This window comes from Urocitellus parryii, chromosome 12 (genome assembly GCF_045843805.1).
Source record: "Urocitellus parryii isolate mUroPar1 chromosome 12, mUroPar1.hap1, whole genome shotgun sequence".
Taxonomy (NCBI): Eukaryota; Metazoa; Chordata; class Mammalia; order Rodentia; family Sciuridae; genus Urocitellus; species Urocitellus parryii.
In genome coordinates, this window is record NC_135542.1 from 61,656,314 (window position 1) to 61,676,540 (window position 20,227).

General features: G+C 36.3%; 1 protein-coding gene across 2 annotated transcripts in view; it reads left to right on the top strand.

Moving 5' to 3' along the window:
* The first annotated feature begins 214 nt into the window (after nucleotides 1-214).
* Arhgef33 (Rho guanine nucleotide exchange factor 33) overlaps nucleotides 215-20,227 on the top strand; it is a 49,442-nt gene continuing 29,429 nt past the window's right edge. For both annotated transcript variants that reach the window (XM_026410123.2, XM_077792154.1), the window contains exons 1-7: nucleotides 215-239; nucleotides 2,221-2,270; nucleotides 9,731-9,895; nucleotides 10,421-10,542; nucleotides 11,878-12,023; nucleotides 15,803-15,862; nucleotides 17,058-17,282. In XM_026410123.2, the coding sequence (XP_026265908.1) occupies nucleotides 215-239; nucleotides 2,221-2,270; nucleotides 9,731-9,895; nucleotides 10,421-10,542; nucleotides 11,878-12,023; nucleotides 15,803-15,862; nucleotides 17,058-17,282 (793 nt within the window). The remainder of the gene's footprint in view (nucleotides 240-2,220; nucleotides 2,271-9,730; nucleotides 9,896-10,420; nucleotides 10,543-11,877; nucleotides 12,024-15,802; nucleotides 15,863-17,057; nucleotides 17,283-20,227) is intronic.

The window sequence follows — 20,227 nt, forward strand, 5'->3', positions numbered from 1 at the left end:
TATTTTTATTCTTCTAAAATTATGTAAACCTCAAGATGTGTTCAATTTTTTTTTCATGTTAACACATAAAGCTAGTTCGGTTTCTTCCTTAGTTCTTCCTGCTATCCCTATTCTTTATTTCAATCCACAGGTGCAGGGAAGGGGAGGTGGCCTGATCAGGACAATGATGATGCAATGTTGAAGAATAAGCTGGAGGAGAGAAGTAACAGGCACCATGGAAAAAACCAAAACAAAGCAAGGTCAGATTTCCCCATGTCTTGCTTTAGAGCTCAGGATTCAATAAATGTAGGTTTTAGTCTTGTCTTGCTACTGTCTCAAAACCTTGTTTCCCAGTCGGGCATGGTGGTACACACTTGTAATCTCAGGGATTTAGAAGCCTGAGGCAGGAGAATTTCAAGTTCAAGAGCAATCTCAGTGATTTATCAAGACCTTTAGCAACTAAGAAACACCCTGTCTCAAAATGTAAGAATAATCAAAAGGTCTGGGGATGTGACTCAGAGGTAAAGCATCCCTGAGTTCAATCCCCAGAACTGAAAAAAAACAAAAAAAAAAAAACAAAAAAAAACAACCCTAAAAAACAAACATGATTTCCCTGTCATCATATAATGACCATGAATATTGTAGACTTGCTGGCAAATAGGAAATGTCATCTATATAAAATTTGGCTTAATTTGTTATCTTATTATTATTATTTTCAGTAGTACCCTTAGGACTGCCTCAGAACAACATGCTCATTGAGGCCAACATACAGATAATCCAACCCCTTCTTAGCTAGCCTGGAAGTACAAGAACTTTCTCTTTTCTTTTTATCAGTACTGATGATTGAACCCAAGAGCACTCTATCACCGAGCTTCATCCCAGCCTTTTTTCAAATTTTTTTATTTTGAGACAGGGTCTAGCTAAGTTGCTGAGGCTGGCCTCAAACTTGTGATCTTCTTGCCTCAGCCTCCTGAGTCGCTGGGATTACAGACACGCGTGGTGTTCAGCTTGAGTTTTCCCTTTTCATCTTTACCATTTAGGAGCAACCACACAGAAGTTTCTGTTACAATCTCCAATTTATGGATGAGGAAACAGTCATGGAGAAGTCAGGCTGCAACTACAAAATGTCAAGGCTAGGTCTGGGATTCTGGTCTGTGTTCCCAAGTCTTGATTCTTGCTGTTATGCCAGGCTGTTGGGTCATAGTATAAAATGGACTAAAAAATTCTTACTCAAGATTATATTGGGAGTTTTTGGTAATCTTAAAATATCTGGATTTCACATGAACTGTTCTGTGTATTGAGTTACATATTATTTATGAACTTAATGTTTTGCATATCTCAGGAGAACAATATGCATATTCAGGCAACCAAATGTCTGCAACCAGAGGTTTCATCTATCAACTGCTCAATTCATATATATATTTAACACAATAGAACAGTAGCCAAACAGATGATCAAGGAGCTAAATGTGTCACATGGGTTGTCTTGCCTTGTCTTCAGGGAGAACCCATGTGGTTCTGGAAGGTTCAATGTAGGCCAATGTTTATCCTCTGTAGGTTGAAAATTATTTTTGCAACTCATGCCTTCCCCCCTCTTTTTTTTTTTTGCCCTGTATTTCCCAGTCTCCATTATTGACAATACTGTTCTATTTCCACCTATATTCTTCGCAGACCTTTTCATTGACAATTTCCTTCTATTAGCCCTCTTACCATGCAAGAGAGTGAGATTCTCTTTGCTAATTTTGGCAATGATAGGAAGGCAGAATTCAGAAGTATGGCAAGGATCAGAGGTAGGAGAAGCAAGGGACATTTATATAGTTCTCCTGAAACTAGTAAATGACAACTGGACTGGTACCTTCCTGGACAGGAAGAACAGGCTTCTTGGCATTAGAACCATCCCCTCAAGTAAACTTCAGTCAGCTCAAGAATATGAGGGAGACACTTCTTGTGCATTCCTTCTTTTCTATTTAAAGATCACTAAATACTCAGTTTGGCCAAAAACTTCCCCACTGTGGTAGAATATGGTCTTCTTCTACAAGAGTTCTATTAGATAGATTTAGTTTGTTTGTTAGGATGTAAACAGAAAAACCAGTTATATCCAGCTTATTTTTTGTTCTCGAATTAATGTTATGCAGTCATATATAGAGAATTCTGTAGGATCTCTATTCCCTGTATATATTTATGAGACAGGATAAGGACAAAACAAGTTGTTTTGATTAAACAAAGCTCTTTCTTTCGACAGGAGAGAATGAACATATGCCGGTGAATAGTCCTTCCACGCAGATTTACCAGGTAAAGACAAATAGATTGTTTTAAATGCTCCCACATGTGACAGTGGCGACTGTCGGTTGTGTGCAGAGATTTTTGGCACTCACAAGTGCTTCCACGTACATTTGTTCTCTTCACAAGATTGAGATAGACAGGGCAGAGGGCCTCTCACATTGTACGTTTGAGAGAAGCAATTATTGTAGGACAAATTATTCAGTTTATAAAATGTAGCACTACTATCCCATCTCAGCTCTGCTTTTCTCACCTGGTGCTACAGTCACATTGGCCCTTACATCATACAATATAACAGTTTCATCAAAGAGGAACAAGCAAGTTCCCTAAGTTCCTTTCTGCTAAATAGTTCCCTATTTTAACAGAAAGAACTGAGAATTGAAAGGAGCTATCATTGCAAGTATTCAAATATGGTGATAGAAAAATTTTAAGCTTTTTTTTTTTAAACAATGGGAACAATTTGATTTACAAAGAAGATAAAAAATCTGCAAAAGAGAACTGGGGTTGTAACTCAGTGGTAGAGTGCTTGCCTAGTAGGTTTGAGGCACTGGGTTTGATTCTCAGCACTGTATATAAAATAAAGTCCATTAACAACTAGAAAAAAAAAGTCTGCAAAACATCTTTGCAGCAAGAGTGACATCAGGTGCTTTGGCTCTGTCAACGGAATTTATTTGTCTTCTATCTTTCAAACTGTAAAATTGAAGACAATTTTTATCTTTAAAAATCATGGAAATTTATTCTGACATAATTTGGAATATATAAGGCTAGGGAAATCCATGTTCCTCTCTAGGCTTAAGACAGTATTATCTGGAATACATGAGAAAGACGGAGGTATTGTCAGATCTTAGCAGAGGTTGAGAGAAAAGTCCTTTTTAAGCTGGTTTTAAGCCCTGGTAACCAGGAAAAGGAGTTGTCTTTCAAGATGAAGAACTGGAGTTCAGAGGAACAGATAGTTTAGGAGAAATATTTTTAAATTGGTTGAGTTTAAGTGACAGCAAGAGTGAAAATAGCAACTAGTGCCCAGAAATATCATGCAAGAGTTCAAATGGTATGGGACCACTGAGGGCAAACCAGAACAGGATTATGAAAATATTTTTAAACATATTGTTTCTAGACTTAAATCAGTCCTGGGAAATTGTAGAGAAAGCAGCCTTTAATTTAATTTATATTTACTGAGTAGTTATTATGTGCAAAGTCTTCTATTTAGTTTAATGGGAGGTTAAACAGATAAAACAAACATTCTCATTGATTTTTAAGTGTCTACAACCTAGAAAACACATATGCTAGATAGTTCTTGCAAGGAAAGTTTTTGAAAAGATTACAGTGGAGGCACTGATTAAATCTACAGGGAGAGATGAATTAGTGTAGACTAAATGATTTGAGGTAGGCATTTAAGGACAAGTTGGTCATTTGACAAGTGGATACGAGAAGGCTAAGTAGGCAGCGAGACCAGCTCAAACGAAGGCCAAGAAGCAGAGTTGGTCTTCACTTGGTGTTGATTTGGTGCCTCACTGATCCTAGGCCTCTCTCTAAATGCTTTCCTTGCCCACTTCTCATCTGTTCTCATCTGACCTGTGTATGGCATTTGAATCAGTGTGAGTACCTCTTTAAACTCAGGTATGATTTAAAGTCTATTATAGATTTTATGTAGGTCATTCCCTGGATGTTGGCTAAATATAGCTGCGATGGGGGTGGCCTCATTAGCTTATCATATCACAAACCCAAATACATCTGTTCACAGTGGAATATACAAAGCAGTAAAAGTGAAGTTGGTCTAGGTGACCCCTGTGACACTATTATAATCCCATCCTTGTTTTAAAAGAACTTTTCCTAAGTCTGTTTACTACAAGCAACTTTTAACCAAGAGAAGAAGAAGTAAAGAAGAGGAAAGAGGGATGTAGGAAGGAATTATCTATAAGAGAATACCTATTACAAGGGAAACTATCTGAAGCAAAATGTGAAATTTCAGCAATTCTGTATCTCCATATTTTATTTTCTTGATAGATCTCTTCCCTTCTTGACATTATCGGATGTGGTAACTTTCTTTTAAAAAATTGTCTGTCTCCTCATCTAGAATGTAAGCTCTAAGGGCAGGGATTTAGTCCATTTTGCTCTTTGTTGTATTCTCAGCATAAAGCACAGTGTTTGGGATATAATGCATATTCGATAAATATTAGTTGAATGAATGAATTAATGAATATATGCAAGATGTGTATATTGCTTTGAGACAAAAGGTCTGATGTAGTCATTGTCTGGTGTCAGTGTTGGGAAAACTGATTCTTTGGGAAAAAAAGAAGAGATCCTCACTTCATACTCTAATCAAAACAATCTCCAAAAGGTTTGTCATAAAGGTTAAGTATAAAAACCAAATCAAAAGTTTTAAAATAAGTATTTTGTTTCTGTATGTAAAGTGTCTTTTTATGTTAAAAAAAAATTGACAGAAATCACAAAGAAAAGGGTTTGAGAGTTTATTCACATCTCAATTTACAACTTTGTCAACATAAAAACATCTTAAAAAAATAACTAAATGCTTTCAACCACTATTGCAAAAGCTTAATGATACAGAAATAGCTCATGAAAATGGATTATTCTAAGACCCAAATAGAAAATGGGTGAAGAAAACAAACAATTTTTCAAAGTAAAGTTATAGATAGCTTAGTTAATAAGCAAAAAAAGTTGATGCTCAAAAAAGTAATGATTAAAATAAGAAGCTTTATTTTTTGATTATCTACTTTAGCAAATAATAAAATAATATTTAGTTCTCATGTATAAATTGGTAGAAACTTTAAGAAAAATTATTAGTTAAAATGCAGGAAATGTGTTCAAATGTTCAATCCATCACTGGCTCCCTGTCCTATAACTATTGGATAGATTTGACCTTCTTGGTGACAGTAAGATACAGTAATCCACATCAGGTCCCAGAAGTCAAAAGGAGAATGAGTAGTACTATCTCCCAGTGCATTCCAGGTAGAATTACCTCCAGAACATCAATCAGTGTGAATATACAATTACCCGTTGGGTTTTTAGGCTCAGGATATTCTCCTTTATTCCATCCCAAGTGTATTTTTTCTCTCATCCTGAATTCCTGGCACATATACCTTTCAAAGTCACTGAATGAGATCTCTTTTCCAGAGTCAGGTGATGGTGTTTCATCCCTGATGACTTCAGTTTGCATATGGATTTTTTCAAATTATAGTCCATTAAAACAAAAAGGGTGGTAACTGCAAAACTTAATTCCAGCCAACCCTCACACCAATGACTGGTACTCCAGGGGTGTTTTTTTGTTTTTGTTTTTTTTTTGTTTGTTTGTTTTTGGCTCTCTTGTAGTTTTAGGAATGTAAACATTGTGGCTTCCTCCAATTCTATTGTTTACACTTCATATATTTTATTATACAAGACACAGTTTCCTAAATCCACAATTTTAGGACCTTATGTCCCATACAGAATGCTTCCAAGAATATGCAACCATAATATTATAATTTTCAAACCCACTGGCCAAATATATTTTATAGAACTATTAATTAATTGAATATTTGCCTCCCTATAATGTAGTAGATTTTTCCCTTTGGGTCAGATCTTACCTAATATCTTTGACTCATAGTAATTTCATATTTCAGAATTTATCCTATTGACAATATAAACAAAATATATGCAAAGCTTTAAATAAAAAGCAGGATATGACAGCATTATTTATAATCTCAAAAAATAACAAATAAATGTTCACCAAGAGTAAATGAATAGGTAAACTCTGGCATGTTTTATATAATAAAATAGTATGTAGCCATTAAAAACTAGACATATAGAAAACATTTTGAAGGCTATGGGAGAGGGCTTATAAGAATCAAAGGGCGAAAAAAGAGGGGAAGATATCTCTAGTGTGATCTCAACCATATAAATGTCTGTATATCTATACATATAATGAAATGGAAAAAATGAATAAACTGAAATGATGAGATTTAGGGTGATTCTTATTTTTCTTCTTTTTCTCTATAATTAAAATAATTGAAGAAAATAACTTAGGTGCCAAAAGGACCTCTAACTGAAAAATTATGGGAACCAGTCCTACAGTAATAAGTTTCATCATCCAAACTGCCATTGAATTTCTTCTAGGATTTGTAAGTCTTGGCTGAGCCTCAGGGTGTTTTGTTTTTTTTTTGCCATTGAGGAATGTTCTAACCCCAGAGAAGTAAACTCTTCTAGGCCTGTAGTGTATCCAGGGATGAATAAGACAACTTTCTAACACAGGAGCCTTCGCCTCAGCATCAACATCGTCTTGAAAGGATGATTTCTGCAGGAGAGTAGAGCCGTAGATTAGGAAATTGCTGTTGATGTTCAAATTACTTACTATCCACTTAGTGCTTTAAATCATTGCATTTCTGGGGGAATCAATAAAGAGGCCTAAATAAAATTGGAAGATGGAAGTTGGCAGAGAGAACAAGCAACCACCCCAGCATCCTTGCCATTATGTGCTACTCCAAAACACTTGACCTTTTGCCCTCGTGAAGTCCAGTGTGGTAGGAATTTGACATGCCTTGTGGAGTTTTCCTAAACCTTGACATTAGGACTTTGCAGAGTTCCCAAGGTATAGGCACAGTCTCTTGAATTTACCTCTTGGTAGCCTCCTGACCTTGGTCATGTGGCAGAAAGGAATGGGAAGTTTATGTAAAAACAAAACAAAACAAGCTGGAATTCATGAGAAATTTAGTTTGAGGCTTGACAGATCTTTGGTGGAAACCAAATTGGAAGACACTGATTAAAAATCATCTTCAGAAGAGTTCAGAAGCCAAGAAGGGAAAGAAAATTGAGAAGCAGAAATTAACAGCAGGAAATAGGAGGAATTCCGACTCCGCTCCCCCATTTCTTTGAGCCTAAGCTGCCCTCTGTGGAACCCTAGGCTTTGAAGTTCAAGTCTTCCCTGAACCTACCTCCAGTGGGAGCCCGCCCCCAGCGGCAGAATGGAGGGATCATAACCTCTCTAGAGCAGCTTCATGAAAAAATCAACGGGATGAGGAACGTGTTCAACTCGCTGGAGAACAAGGTAGACACCTGTTTCTAATCCTTGGGGTGGGCAGTGGGCTGTCAGATGAGAATGTTGAAGAGAGAGCAGAGAAAAGATGTTAAGACACTCATCTTCTGGCTCCTTTTTATTCCCAAGGCTGTGAATGGTCAGGTTGGTATGAACAACCAATCTGTCCCAGCTAAAGACAGTAAGAGCCCTGTGTTGTCTCAGGTGTGTGATTATGCCCATAATGGCATCCCCTTCCTGGCTTGTCACTGGTTGTGAAGCTTATAAAGTAGCAGTGTTACTTTTCTGGAAGAAATAAAGGGAGGAAGTAGACTGACACTCAGAACAGTTTTAGCATTCCCAGAGTCCCTTTATGACCTGGTTGTTAGGAACCTTCCAATGGTTTTAAATTACTTTAGAGCTGAGTTTCTACAAGTGAGAAAAATCTTTTTCCCTAAGACTCTGCTGTTGCCTTTTGGCTTCTAGAAAAACTCCACATATCCACTTATAGGAGCAGTGATAATGAAACCTATTTCTGTTGGGATAGTGGTTCCCTCTTGTTTGATTCAAGTAAGGAAACCTAAGATTTCCTTCTTTCAGTTTTAAAACTTGCATACTTTTTGCTCTGACGTTTATATAGCAATCAATTTTATTTTACTCACAGAAGATGAGTTTATATGATAAAAATTAGCATATCAGAAAGTAATTGATCTGGTGATTTAATCCATCATAATGGTTTAGTACACATGCTAAGATCAATCATAATGATTAGCTTTAACTAAAAATTTTTGGAATCAGACTCAGATTGCTCATGTTGTTTCTAAGTCTTTGAGCCCCAAACACTTAATAAGTTCTGATTTTTTTTTCCTAAAATTTATTTCTTTTCCTCTTATTTTTCCCTATTTCCAGTCCTAGAAAGAAACCATTTGTGAAACACACTTAAACAACAACAACAAATAATCCTGGTTTTTAAAACATAGGGTAGGATACTGATTCATTTTATAGTAGAACGTGTTGCTTCAAATTGAAACCATTTGGATGACTTGATTCTGAAAATGTATAGAAGTACACATATGAAGACACTTTCTTGGTGAATATTTTAAATTATAGAAAAAAACCTTCTAGACCATTATGTCTTGAAGAAAGATGGGAAGTTAAGAATTTCTCTACCTAGCTGGGTATAAGGTCATATGTGTCAAGAAAGTAATGTCGTTGTCTGGCTATCCTATATTATCTTAATTTATTGTTTGTTGAAAATTCATTTTTTATTGTTCAGAAAATAAAACTGGACCTTTAGAAGTGCCCCATTTTCTCTACTTTTCTGTTTGTATTTAACTTTTTGATTTGTCACATAAAGAGGAAATAATTAATTTTTAAAAATACCTGTGTACTAAGCATATGACATAGTAAGTGCCTTACCCACATTTACTCATTTAGTTTTCAAAACATCCCTGTGAAATAAACATTATTATAATTATCTTAAAGATAAGGAAACTGCTGCAAAAGAGCTCTCTAGAAGAGAGCTAGGATTTGTACCCAACCTAATTCTGAAATTATTACCTCACCACCGTGGGGAACTTGACAATAGAAGTCCAATGTGGGCAGTCCTTCGACAGACTGGACTGCTGAAGATGATTCACATCACCATCAACATGCCACACTTCTGCCATTACAGATACTTCTGTGCCTTCCTTATGGATTAAAGCCTGTTGTCATGGAAAATGCCCAAGAATAGAAAGAAAGAAAGAAAAAGAAAGAAAGAAAGAAAGAAAGAAAGAAAGAAGGAAAGAAAGAAAGAAAGAAAGAGAGAAAGACACTTATTTTTTCTCTTTCAAAGAAATTATCATTATTTCTAGGTATTATTGTTCTTATTCTTTAACTTTTTAAGGAAAAAAAACCCCTGAATTTCTTTATCCTCTCTTAATAACCAAGAGGAATGTGACTTATCCGTTCTTTCACAGAATTCAGAGTTGTTGTATTAAGATTGTCTTTTTCACATACTTACATGGCTTTTTAAGTAGACTGCATTTTAATCAAAAGCTGTGAAATGAAAGTAGTTTGCAGGGGCGTGCATAAACTTAGTTGATTGTTTTATTGCCAAGCTTCAACATATTCTGTATAAAGAAGACAAACAGGGCCAAGTTTCCCTTAAGTTGTCCAAATTTAGTAAATGAAGTCTGTAGATTGTCAAGAGCCTGGTTTTTCTCTCTCTCTTTTTACCTTTTTTTTTGTGTGTGTGTGTGTGTGTGTGTGTGGTGCTTGGGATTGAACCAAGGGCCTTGTACATGCCAGGCAAGCACACTACCAACTGAGCTATATCCCTAGCCCAAGAGCCTGGTTTCTTGAAAAAAGAAAAAAAAAAAAAAAAAAAAAGAAGAAGAAGAAAATAGAGGAAGAATTCAAGGAGCAGTGGTGCCATTTATAATAATTTACAGCAAATTGAGTTTATTTTTCATGCATTATTTAGTTGCAGGCCTTAGCCTCTGAGCTGAAAACTGGATTCACAGAAGCAATGCAGGAACTGTCAAGAATCCAACATGGAGAATATGCTTTGGAAGAAAAGGTTAAGAGCTGTAGGTGTTCCATGGAAGAAAAAGTTACTGAGATGAAGAATTCATTAAACTATTTCAAGGTAGGTGCATCTTTTGTTTTCCTGCTGAAAAGAGTATGTTGGGGCTTTTCCCATAGCAGCCAGATATAAGAATTTTCCTCCTGATGCATGGTGGCGCACACCTGTGATCCCATCAACCGAGGAGACTGAGGCAGGAGGATTGTGAATTCAAAGCCAGCCTCAGCAACTCAATGAGGCCCTAAGCTACTTGACAAGACCCTGTTTCAAAATAAAAAGGTTTGGGGATGTGGCTCAATTGTTAAGCACATATGGGTTCAATCCTTGGTACCAAAAAAAAAAAAAAAAAATCCAAACCAAAACAAACAAACAAAAAAGATTTTCTTTCTGAGCCACTCACTAGTTATCATGAAAAAAATATTTATTTCCTGTTTTTCTTTTTGGAGCTCTGTGTCAAAATCAGGGGCCACAATAGATTCATTCATTCATTCAATAAGTATGTACTAAAAACTTATGGAGTGCTGTATATTATGTTCTATGCTTTTATCCTACATACCAGTTTGAAATATAGCAATGCTTATTTTTTAGGAAGAGCTGAGCAATGCCATGTCAATGATCCAGGCTATCACTTCCAAACAAGAAGAAATGCAACAGAAAATTGAACAGCTTCAACAGGAGAAGAGAAGAGAATCTCGAAAAGTTAAAGCCAAGTGAGTGTTTTTTAAGCTATTTACTAAAAAGAACTTTAAGAAAGAAAATGCCTATTAAAACCATAATCAGTTTCTTAAAGTGATCATATAATGTGCTGGTGAGCATGTGGGACAATTGGAACTCACACACTGATGGTAGGAAGTAGTACAATCATTTTTGGAAAACAATTTCCAAATTTCTGAAGGTTTCTTTAATTTATTTAAAGATAATAAATTTTTTAAGAAATTTACTATACAAAGAATATTACTATAATAAATATTTGTAAATAAAGGAAATTAAATTCTTCTTTAAAAATATTTACCAGGAGCTGGTGTTGTGGCTCAGGGGTAGAAACGCTCACCTACCATGCATGAGGCACTGGGTTCAATCCTCAGCACCACATAAAAATAAAATAAAGATAGTAAAAAAATATTTACTAAAGGCAAACTCACAGCAAGAGCTTATAGAAAGGCACTGAGACTACCTTGCCCTTATTAATAATATAGCTAGCTGGCCACTGAGCTTCGCCAGTCAGCATATGATGGCAGGTATACAGCCAGAAAAGTTGGTTAATATAAAAATGAATGATAACTATTAAATATAAAAATTCATTTAATATGATATGAAATGAAAATGATATGAAATGGCATGTATATGTTGATTACAACTGTAAAAATATGTGAAATAACCAGAAAGATATTTTTTAAAATAATAATTGTTGTGCTAAGACTGTGGGGCCACCAGTGATTTTCTTTTTTCTTTTTAAAATAATTTTCTAAAGTTTCTCTAATGCTGCTATTATTTGACTCATATGATTGAAAGCAAATTGACATTCAACACTGCCTCAACTAAATGGAATCAAGTAAAGTTTCACCATTATGCATACATAATCTTCATTTGTTAAGTTTTTGATGTTATTGAATTTAAGACAGAAATATGGGGATAATATTTGTGTGACCAGGTAGAATAGATTATGGTGTTCAGTTGAAGATCTACAACTTTCAGGTACCTTTGAATTGCTTGGTTAAGCAAACGTGAATCATCCCAAGCAAATAGTCACTACTGCTAACTTTATAGATCCTGGTGACAGGGAACCAGTAACAGAAAAATAAGAATGAAGGAATTACATTTAGAAGTGATTTGTAGATATCTGAAGTCTTTCTTGGTTTTAGGTGATGAATTAAGTTGAACTGTACAAATTGCTAGTATTGGACTTTTTAATTTTAAAAAATAGCAATTTATACAATTCAACTTAATAATTTGGACATTTTCTTAAGCTGTCCTGAACTGGATTTCCTCCTACTCTATCAAGTACTAAGAACCAAAGTGACCTTGGGGTTGTTTCCCTTTCCTAGAAAAACTCAAAAAGAAGAACATGGCACACAGGCTGGGCCTGCTCAACAAGCCCAAGGAAGCCCTTTCCGCTCCATCAACATCCCTGAACCTGTTCTGCCAAGTGAAGAATTCACAAATATTTTGCCATCTCAGGCCTATGAGAAAGGTATAGTTTGCAGACCACCACGGTGAACTAAACAAGTATTTCCCTCCTTATTTCTAGGTCTTAAATAATAGCAAAAGTGGGCTCACAAGTTCTCCTTCTTTATTAGATGGAAATCATGCATTGCTCAGAATTTTTCTTCTTTTCTGGAATTTAGAAGAGTCTAGAGAACCAAAGAGATCCTGAGAGTCTGCCCAACTTTAAAGATCTTATTTTTTTGAAAACATACTAATCTGGATTCTTCTAAATTCCAATTGGATTAAGAATAATTTATTGCACAATCAATACTGTACCCAACCATATGAGAGAAATGCTTTTAAAAAATTCACTCTAAAAAATCATTTTGTTGGTGGTGTAACTCCGTATCCATCTTTGTCTGGAAAATGAGAGCTAGTGCTGTCTGTAGACTGAAATGGTCACCAACTACATACCTGCTCTTAGGGATGTGAGAACAGATGTTACAAAATGGTACACTGGCAATACCAGCTTTCCAAGGGATGTGGTTACTGACCTGTGTTCAATTCAGGAAAAAAAAATACATAAAACAACAACAACAAAAAAAATTTGCTACATTTTTGTATCCTTGACAAAATCTAGCAAAACATCTATACAGAAAAATGAATGCAGAAATTAACATTGATTTGATGACCCCTCCCCTTTTTTTTTTGGTCTCATGTAGAAAGTCCTAAAAAGTATAAGTTCCTCAAAGGTAGGATTTGGTGGTTTTCTATCCCTACAGCTTATGGAACAGTTTGGTTTATGTATTCATAGACAATATGTGTGGTTTGAATAACTGAATCTAAAAATATGAATCAAGTGCTTTTTACCTGATGTACTTCTAAGAAAATATTTACTTCATTACTTTTATTTTTCTTACTCAGGTGAGTGTTTACTTTAGAGGCTGATAGGTACAGCCTGGGAAAACTCACTTGATCCATCTGGGAGTGGGTCCACAAGCAGTTCTGTTTTCTTTGTTCCATGAAGTGGACTGCAAGACATGAAGGGATGATCCTTATTGAGAAACAGTTCAGGATTGTCTTAGAAAGTAGAAGTCAGATCAATGCCAGGTCTGGGGCAGCTGAACATGTTCACAAGATAAAATATTAAAGGTTTTATTTGCAAAACACATCTTTAGAGAATATGTACCAGCCCCCAGGGAAAGGAATAATCATAGGGCTTGTTTAACCCATTGAAAACAGCTGATATAAATGTTTTCAGAGTTGACACAGATTTAAATTAACTGTTTAATGGCAACTCCTTCCTTCCCTGCTAGGTAGACATGGTCATAGTTTATTCTACTAAGTTACTGCAGAAATTTGGGGCTAATGTGCTATAACAAAATATTCTGGATACAATTGGTGGTGGCTTATGTTAAAACTTAGGGTTAAAGAACCAAATTTTCTCAATGTGTTGGTTTACCCATTCCTAACGATAAAATGATATGACTGTTAACTATTGTCCTAAAATTCACCGAGTCCGGAGTTGGTGCAGTTTAGTTGGGTGCCACTGGTTCCAGGTCTGTCACAAGGCTACAATCAAGGTGTTAGCCATAGCTATAACCTCATGTGATTTCTCTACTCAGGAAGCGTCTCTTTCCAAACTTATTCACATGGTTGTTGGCAGGCTCTGGTTCTGTGATATTGGCCTCTCCAAGTTGCTGCCTTACAATAAGGCAACCAGCTTCCCCCATGGCAAATGATCTGAGAGAATGCTAAGGACAAAAGCCACAATCATTTTATAACCTAATCTTGGAGGTAGGATTCCATCCTTTCTGCCATATTCTATTTTTTAGAAGCAAATTACTAAATTCAGCTTCTACTTAAAGGATTACATAAGGACATGAATGCCCAGGGATGAAGATAATTGGGAGCCATCTTAAAGGTTGCTTACCACAATGACTAGCCCTCTGTTTGAAAAGGCAGCCTCTTTTTATGTGGGTCCTCTGATGTGAAAGCTTCATTCATATACTTTATAAATACATAACTGGTAGTCTGAAAATGTCATTTTATAGGACTAATTATACTTTTTCTTTCTTTCCCTCTCCTGCCCAAGAAGGCTTCAAGAAAAAAAATATGTACATATACAAATATACACATGTGTGTGTGTGTGTGTGTGTGTGTGTATATATATATATATATATATATATATATATATATATATATTGCAATTAGTCTCCTCATATCCTCACCTTTCACCTATTCTTGTTCAGGACAATTGAAAGAGAACTTATTTTTTTTGTTGTTGTTTGCTTTTTGCAAGACCCTATCTCAAAATTAAAAATTTAAAAGGCTGGGAATGCAGCTCAGCGATAGAGTGCCCATGTGTTAAATTCTCAGTACCAAATAATAATAATAGCAATACAAAGTAAAATATGTTTTGTATTAAATGATGGTAAGTTAAGGAGAAAATAAGTAGAGTAGGATTGCAATTTTAGATAGGGTGCTTGGTAAAGATCTGAAGGAAGGAAGAAAATTAACCTATGAATCTGGAGGGGAAGAAAGGGCACAGCTAGTGCCAAGGTCTTGGTGGGAACAGAACTGAGGTGCCCAAAGAATAGCAAGAAGAGTATTGAGGCTAAAGCAGAGTGGATGAGGGAGAGAATGGAAAATATGATAAGAAAGAAAGAAAGAAAGAAAGAAAGAAAGAAAGAAAGAAAGAAAGGAAGGAAGGAAGGAAGGAAGGAAGGAAGGAAGGAAGGAAGGAAGGAAGGAAGGAAGGAAGGGAAGTGGGAGGGAGGGAGAAAGAAGAAAAAAAGAAAGGGAAGGGGAGGGAGAGAGAAAGAAAAAAAAGAAAGGGAAGGGGGAGGGAGGGAGGGAGAAAGGAGGGAGGGAGGTGCTGCAGGCTGCCCAGCCAGGCCTCGTGGGCTCTCCCGAGCTCCGCTCCTGCCGCTGCTGTCGCCGAGCACGCCTGCTGCCTTCCTGCTGGGCGCCTTCCTGCTGGGATGTCAGTGCACGCCGGCTTGCAATCTTGCAAACCAGTTGGGCACAAAAACACAAGCCAGTCAAACTGAAACAAAGTTTTATTTTGTGAGAGGCCGTGTGCGTCCCCTAACAAGCTGGTCCACACACGTGTGTTCTACCTGAGCCGGGGGCCCCACTTCCCCCGGAACACCCTCCTACCATCCTTTCTCAACCAATGGGAACTCTCCCATTACAAGAGTGACATGAGTAACCTGAGTCCCGTAATGGGCCCAGGTAAACAGCAGGAGTCCAATTACCATATGAATGTAACTTAACATAATCATAATCTCAATGGCTGGCTGGCAGTCACTAAACCCAAAGGTGCCTGTATCAATATTTTTGCTGTGGCTCCTAGCAGGGAGGGAGAAAAGAAATCAAACAAGCAGCAGAGAGCAAATATTCTCGGGCTGTATGATGATTATGAGGACTTGGTCTTCTTACACTGAAATGGGAAGCCATTGAAAGGCTAAGTAGAGGAGTCTGACTTACATTTTAACAGTGCCATTCACCTCTCATTTTTATTATCATCATGGTTAAACAATAATTTTGCTCTTACAGTATTCCAGGTACTACTTTAAGTAGTTTACATACATTACCCTACTTAATTCTTATGGCAATCATTTGAGGTAAGTACCACTGTCATATATATTTTGCAGCTGAGAAACAGCACTTGCCACACCATACTATAATTTTCTTCCTTTTGGCTGCTGTGTCTTTCCCAACAAAGTATAAAATCTATGAGTCTTTCAGTGCCTGGTTCATAGAAGGTTCTTAGTGCATTGGCGGAATGAATGCTGAGTAAGAACTTTCCTTTCTCTGCAGCCCAAGAGTCCAGATCTGTTCATGTAGGAGAGAGTAATGTGAAGGGAATGATGGGTCCTGGTAAGTGGCTCTTGTGTTGGTTCTTTTTTCTTCCATCCATTCCACTCTTTCCCTCTTACATCTTTCCTGCCTCTACTCCCTCAGTCCCAAAACAGGCATGAAAGAACTCAGGCAAGGTAAAGCATTGCTGTTACTAAGATCCTAGGATGTGTGCTAGAGTGGATCAATGACTTGTTTAATCCCAGGGATGGGTGAAGGCCTGGGGAATAATCTTCATTTTTTTTTTCCTGGCTCCTTTCAATTACTAATGAATTAACATTTGCTGAAATCTCACAGGTGAGTGTTTTATGATGTAAGTTTCCCATGAACCACACATCTGTATGGTTTAATTCAAGTTATTTACTGAATTGACAATTTACCAGAATTTCATATATTATTGCATTTTCCCTTTCCCTTCCTTTTTCTAATGTACATCATCAGGGTGAAGGGGATAGCAAAAGAAGACATTGTTGTTGGCATCCTTCTTCCTCCTCATTCTGTTCTTCCTTCCCCACAATATTGCTGGCACCTGGTGTGCTCACCTGAGAGGAAGCTAACATGAGGAGTCAGTACATGCTACTCTAAATTAGCCTCAAGTTTATTTATTATTATTATTGTGTGTGTGGTGCTGGATATTGAACCTATAACTTTGCATATTCTACCACTGAACAATACTCCTAGCCCCATACCTTTATTTTAAAAACTCTATTTAGTAGAGCCTATGTAAAAAGAGTAGAAGATTTGTCTAGAGGCAGAGAGAGGTAACACCTTGCAGTTGGTAAAACTTTTGATCCTTAATTGACATATTTAATCCTTGAAGGATAGTTGTACACATACAAGGGCATATTAGTTGAGAGTAAGTAATGAACACTATTTTTTTTTTTTCATTTCTTTTGTTAGGACATTTTATTGGTTGTTTTTAGTTATGTCTGACAGTAGAGTTCATTTAAATATAAATATGCAAGCATGGAAAGTCATGTCAGATTCATTTTTCTGTCTTTCCTTTTCCTATCTCCTTTTCCTTCCCTTCATTCCCCTTTGTCTAATCCTCTGAGCTTCTATTCTCCTTTCTCCTTTATTGTGGGTTAGCTTCCACATATCAGAGAAAACATTTGATCTTTGGTTTTGGGGAATTGGCTTATTTCACTTAGCATGATAGGCTCCAGATACTAATATTTTATAAAGAAAGATCTTGACAGCAGGTGTTATTTTTCAGGAGTGAACCCAACAACTCCAGAAGCAGATGAAAACCTCAAGTCTTGTCTCTCAGCTGACATCCAGCCCAAAGGCCACCTCTCATCTGGTGTATGGAGGCAGCCAAAGGATGGCAAAGAATGGGGGGAAGAATATGTCACAAAAGACCACCCAGATAAACTCAAGGAAGCTGGCCAGGGTAGACACAGTTCCCTGGAGAATGTTTTATGTGAAACCTCTTTAGCTGGTAAGTTTCACGGGGAATGCAGGTTAAAATTTTAAAGTATAAGGTATACCAGGGCTTGGAACCAAAGGGCTAGAATCCTGGCAATGTAGATCCAGTGGACAAATGTGACACCTAGTCTCTGGGTTCTTTTTCAGATGAAGCAATAAAGGGACTCACCAGAGGTCACATGGCCTGTTGGGTATTAACCTAGATTTTGCATGTTCATGACACTTAGTAATATAGTGCTTTGGAGATAAAAACCAACATAAGGTTGGTGGAGAAGAAGGCAAAACTTCATGAACTATTTAGTGATGTGGAATCTTCAAAATATAAATCTTTTATTAATAGTTCTCTACCGAAATACCAATCACTGGAACAGGTTCTCTCCTCCCTCCCTCTTTCCTTCCTGCCATAATCGTTACTGAACACTTAACTATGTTCAAACAATGGCATTTCCTACGATGGAGGGTAATTTTTTAAACTAAATTTTATTTTTATTATCAAATACATTAAAAATTAAATAGTACTAAAAGGTTTGTTATAAAAAAAACAGCAGCAACCACTTTGAGCTCTTTTGGCAGTTTCTTCTGGTACTTGCTTGCAGCTTTTTATAAAATGTCTGTGCTACTATTTTGCAAACAGTACTTTATTAAAGGTTAATTTCTAGCTAGAGAGTAAAATTCACAGAGTGTATATTTTAGCTTCTTGACTTTTTACATATGTATATCCACAGTGATCATCACTCAGATCAACATATACAATATTTTTACTACCCCAGAAAGTTCTCATACACCTTCCAATCAATATCTAACCAAAAAACTTCTACTATGTCTTCTACTACCATAAATCATGTTTGTCAGTTTTCAAACTTCACATGAATGGAACTGTATGGTATGTGCTTTTTTTGTGTCTGGCTTCTTTCTCTCAATATAATGTTTTCTTGAGATTCACTTATATTATGGAGGTATTAATTCCATTTTATTAATCACACTAAATGAATATACTACATTTTTAAAAAATTCATTCTTCGATGATGAGCATTTGTACTGCTACCATTTTGGGACTATTACTAATTAAACTGCTATAATATTCTTGTACAAATGTTTTAAGTATATACCCTATTTATCTTAGGTTTACACCTACAAGTGGAATCTTTGTTGTAGAGGCTAAGGATATATTTAAAAGAAATGTCAAACAGTTTTCTGAAGTGGTTGGATAATTTTATACTCCCACCACCAATTAATGAGAACTCCAGTTGCTTCACATCCTTGCCATTATCAGCATGAACAGTCTTTTTAATTTTAGCCATTCTCATGAGTTGGTACTTGTAGTAACATACTATACTTTAAATTTGTACGTCTCTGATGATATTGATATTAAACATCTTTTCCTCATATGCTTATTGGTTCTCCATAGATCTTCTTTTACAAAGTACCTGTTTAAGTCCTTTTTAAATGGATTATTTTTTTTTGTCTAGGAATTTAAAATATATCTGGCTATGAGGTCTTTATCAGATGTATGTGATGAGAATACTTTATTCCAGTCTATGGTCTGCCTTTTCACTTTTAGTCATTTTTTGGATAAATAAAAGTTTTAAATTTTGATGAAATCCTATTTGCCAATTTTAAATTCTTTTAATAGCTTGTGACTTTTTTGTGCTTCCAAGAAGTCTCTGCCTATCTCAAGGTTGCAAAGTTATTCTCATGTGTTTCTTCTAAAATATTTATAATTTTAGCTTTCACATTTAGGCCTATCACTTATTTAGAATAAATTTTGACATATGGTGTAAGAAAGGGGTCCAAATTCATTTTTTCCCCCAGATGATTATACAGTTACTTCAGTGCTAGTTACTGAAAATACCCCCATTAATTTACACAAGGGAAAGTCAAGTGATCTTATATGGGTGAGTTTAATTCTAGAATTTATATTTTTATTCAAATTATCAGAGAATGGATACCTTGGTGGTATAAAGTCTTCTATTTGAATAACAGGGTATTTATGTTCTTCCTATCTTCTTATATTTTTCAATTTATAAAGATCTTCTTTAATTTTTCTTAGTCCTATTAAGAGAAACTCTACCCTTTATTTATTTATTTTTTCTTTAAAGCATTTGTCCAAGGGACCTCTGTCATCCTAGTCTACTCTTGCCCATTATACTGCTATTATCCTGGGACTTCAGTCTTCCTAGGGATTTCCTTCATATTTCTCCCATGCTAGATTCCTGCTTGGTTATTGTGTTAGCCAGCTTTTTGTTGCTGTGACCAAAATACCTGACAAAAACAACTTAGTGGAGAAAAGTTTATTTTGCTCAAAGTTTCAGAGGTTCAGTCCGTGGTTAGCCAACTCTGTTGCTTTTGGCCCAAAGGGAGGCAGAAGGTCTTGGTGGAAATTGTGGTGAAAATGAAAGTTGTTTAGCACATGGCAGCCAGGCAGGAGAGAGAGAGAGAAAAAAAAAAGGGGGTGGGGTGGGGAGAGAGGTCAAGCGCAAGGAGTTGGGGACAGATATAGAGTCCCCAAGGCCACTCCCAGAGTGATCTACTTTTTCCAGCCACACTGACCAGTCAACAAATACCATCCAGTAGTCTATTCAACTATCAATGAATTAATCTATTTGCTGGATTAATTCACTGATGAGATCAGAACCCTAATCATTGCCTAAAAGCCCCACTTCTGAACCTTATTGCATTGGGGATCATGCCTTCAAAACATGAGATTTGGGCGACATCCCAGATCCAAACCATAAATTATTGTCACTTATTATGGGTTTTCATCTTGAATGTTCTTGGTATCTTGGTTTACTCCTTATTTTGATGAAACACATCATCTAGTAGTTTTCACATATATGACTGATACTTTGGCTTAATATAAAACCATTTTCCCTCATCAGTTTGAAGCAATTGTTCTATTGTCTTCTAGTTTCTAATGTTGCTATTGGAAAGTTCAATACCATTGTGAACCCTAGTCCC